Raw genomic sequence first — 2008 nt, 5'->3', positions numbered from 1 at the left:
TATATTTAGTGTTGTTTTATTGTTTGCTTTAAAAATACTTTGTATTACTATATGTATACTTCAAGCAACTTTAGTTTTCTTCGCTTCATCGCGAGAAATAAACTAAGAATGACTAGAACTTAAGTAAGCCGCAGACTGTAGTTAGCGCCACCTCCAAGTAAAATTGCTAATGAAAAAGTTTGGAATCCCTTGGAAATTGTTAGTGCGGTGTGTTAAGGAGTGCTGTTTGCAGTATTATTGGAGTTGTTTCATAATTACAACCCGAAGAGCTAAAGTACTCGACTTTACTACAATCGACTATTCATTTGTAATAACAGCAAAGATTTGTATTAAGAATTTATATGAAAATAAAAAATATGGTATTTTATTACAAATTCTTTTATTATTTTTCAAATAAGCAGTAGTTTAATGTGTCTACGCCGAGAGTATTAGGTAGTAATCCACTAGTTTTTTCAAGAAATGTTTTCAACATGGTCACGTTTTTTAAATATTCAAAGGGCATTTGCTAGAATTTCTCGTGACCTCATCAGTATGCTTTATCAGACGAAGAGTCGAATGATTTCCATTTATCATTATAAAATAAATTAATTAATATATGATTTCATATGTTTCTTTTTTGTATGTCAATAGACAGTAATTGTATTTAAGTAACTAACATGAGAATGAACTGTGCTGTCCACTGATATTAGGTATGAGCAAATGTGACCACACATAAAAACATTTTCGTATAACGTAGTTTTTATTGATGTTTTTGCAAATTAAGAAGTACTATTATTGGCAGGAGCTGGATTTATTGTTGTATCATTTGTATTGGATTGTTTTGCAGTTGACGAAGATGGACTTGAATCAGATCCGGCGATGGATTTTGTAGATTCAGAAGCAGATATTGTCGTAGATTTTGAAGTATGTGACAACGCTCTGATAGGCATGTTATTTGCACAGCCAATGTATATGTTGACGGATATAGGGCAATTATACGGAGATTTTAAACGCAGTACGAGGTATTTTTGTCCAAGACCCCCTCTTATGATTTCTACTCCAGGTCCTCGTCCTATACCGAGACGATCTACTACCCGGAAGTAAGTAATCTGAAATTGAAGATAGTTATTTTTAGTTTCGTCAGATTCCATTTACAACTTAGAATGTTAACTTTTTTCGGGTTCAGATAGGTTAATTGTTTTTTTTATGTATATCCATAATATTTAAGGGTGTAATAATGTTAAAGAGTGTCTTGTTAAATGCGAAGAGCATTTGACAAGACTCTTCTGAACTCATATTATTTTAAGAAATATTTAATTAAGTAAAATAAAGGCATCAAAACTGCTGAATGCGGATCACTTATCGCTTCATCTCTTTTAAACTTTTTTTCATTTGATATGACATTTAATTATAGAAAGTCTATGTGACGAAGTGCCTTAGATGTTATAATTGAAAAAAATATATATATTTACCGGACATTTGAATATTCTTCCATATTTCGCATATATCGATCTATACGGTATTCTTTCTTTGTACAGTCGGTCTTGAGCAATCAAAAAATCATTCTTTTTAAACATACCCACATAAAAATCACAAATACAAACGTTAATAAAAACTCCTAAATATAATACGAATATGTTCATAGTACTCGATGTCATGATTATTTTTAGTGATTAAAATTAAAACCTTTAATTAATAGTGTGCTTTAATGCGATATTTATGTTTTAATAGCTAATTAAAATTACGTCATATATTTTCATAGTTTTAACACAAGCTGCTTCTATATTTTATTTTATTTCCTTTTTGGTGGTGTTTCAAATGCTGCTCGCCGTGACGGCGTACAAGTCAAATCAAGATCCCTAAAATTAAAGGAAAGGTAGTGGTAGTTAACACTTTAAAGATTTTTTATAAAATAATTTTAGAAATTCTTATAGAATCTGCACATTAGCACAAGGCACTATAGAAGACAAGACAGAGAGGACGACAAGAAATTGGCCCTTAAAGTGAAACGGTACAATGCTTGTTGTAA

At 30.8% G+C, this 2008-nt stretch overlaps 1 protein-coding gene across 1 annotated transcript; it reads right to left on the bottom strand.

The window, feature by feature from the left end:
* Nucleotides 1-426: 426 nt before the first annotated feature.
* On the bottom strand, nucleotides 427-1631 carry LOC124535949. Its single transcript, XM_047112366.1, has 2 exons — nucleotides 1452-1631; nucleotides 427-1088 (listed from the first exon to the last, which is right to left on the bottom strand). The coding sequence occupies exons 1-2, from the start codon at nucleotides 1620-1622 to the stop codon at nucleotides 759-761; spliced, it is 501 nt and encodes a 166-aa protein (XP_046968322.1). The 5' UTR covers nucleotides 1623-1631; the 3' UTR covers nucleotides 427-758.
* Nucleotides 1632-2008: the final 377 nt, after the last annotated feature.

The sequence above is a fragment of the Vanessa cardui genome, chromosome 15, assembly GCF_905220365.1.
Source record: "Vanessa cardui chromosome 15, ilVanCard2.1, whole genome shotgun sequence".
In the NCBI taxonomy this organism is placed as follows: Eukaryota; Metazoa; Arthropoda; class Insecta; order Lepidoptera; family Nymphalidae; genus Vanessa; species Vanessa cardui.
The sequence above is the reverse complement of the archived record's forward strand: the minus strand, read 5'-3'. Positions and strand labels throughout refer to the sequence as shown.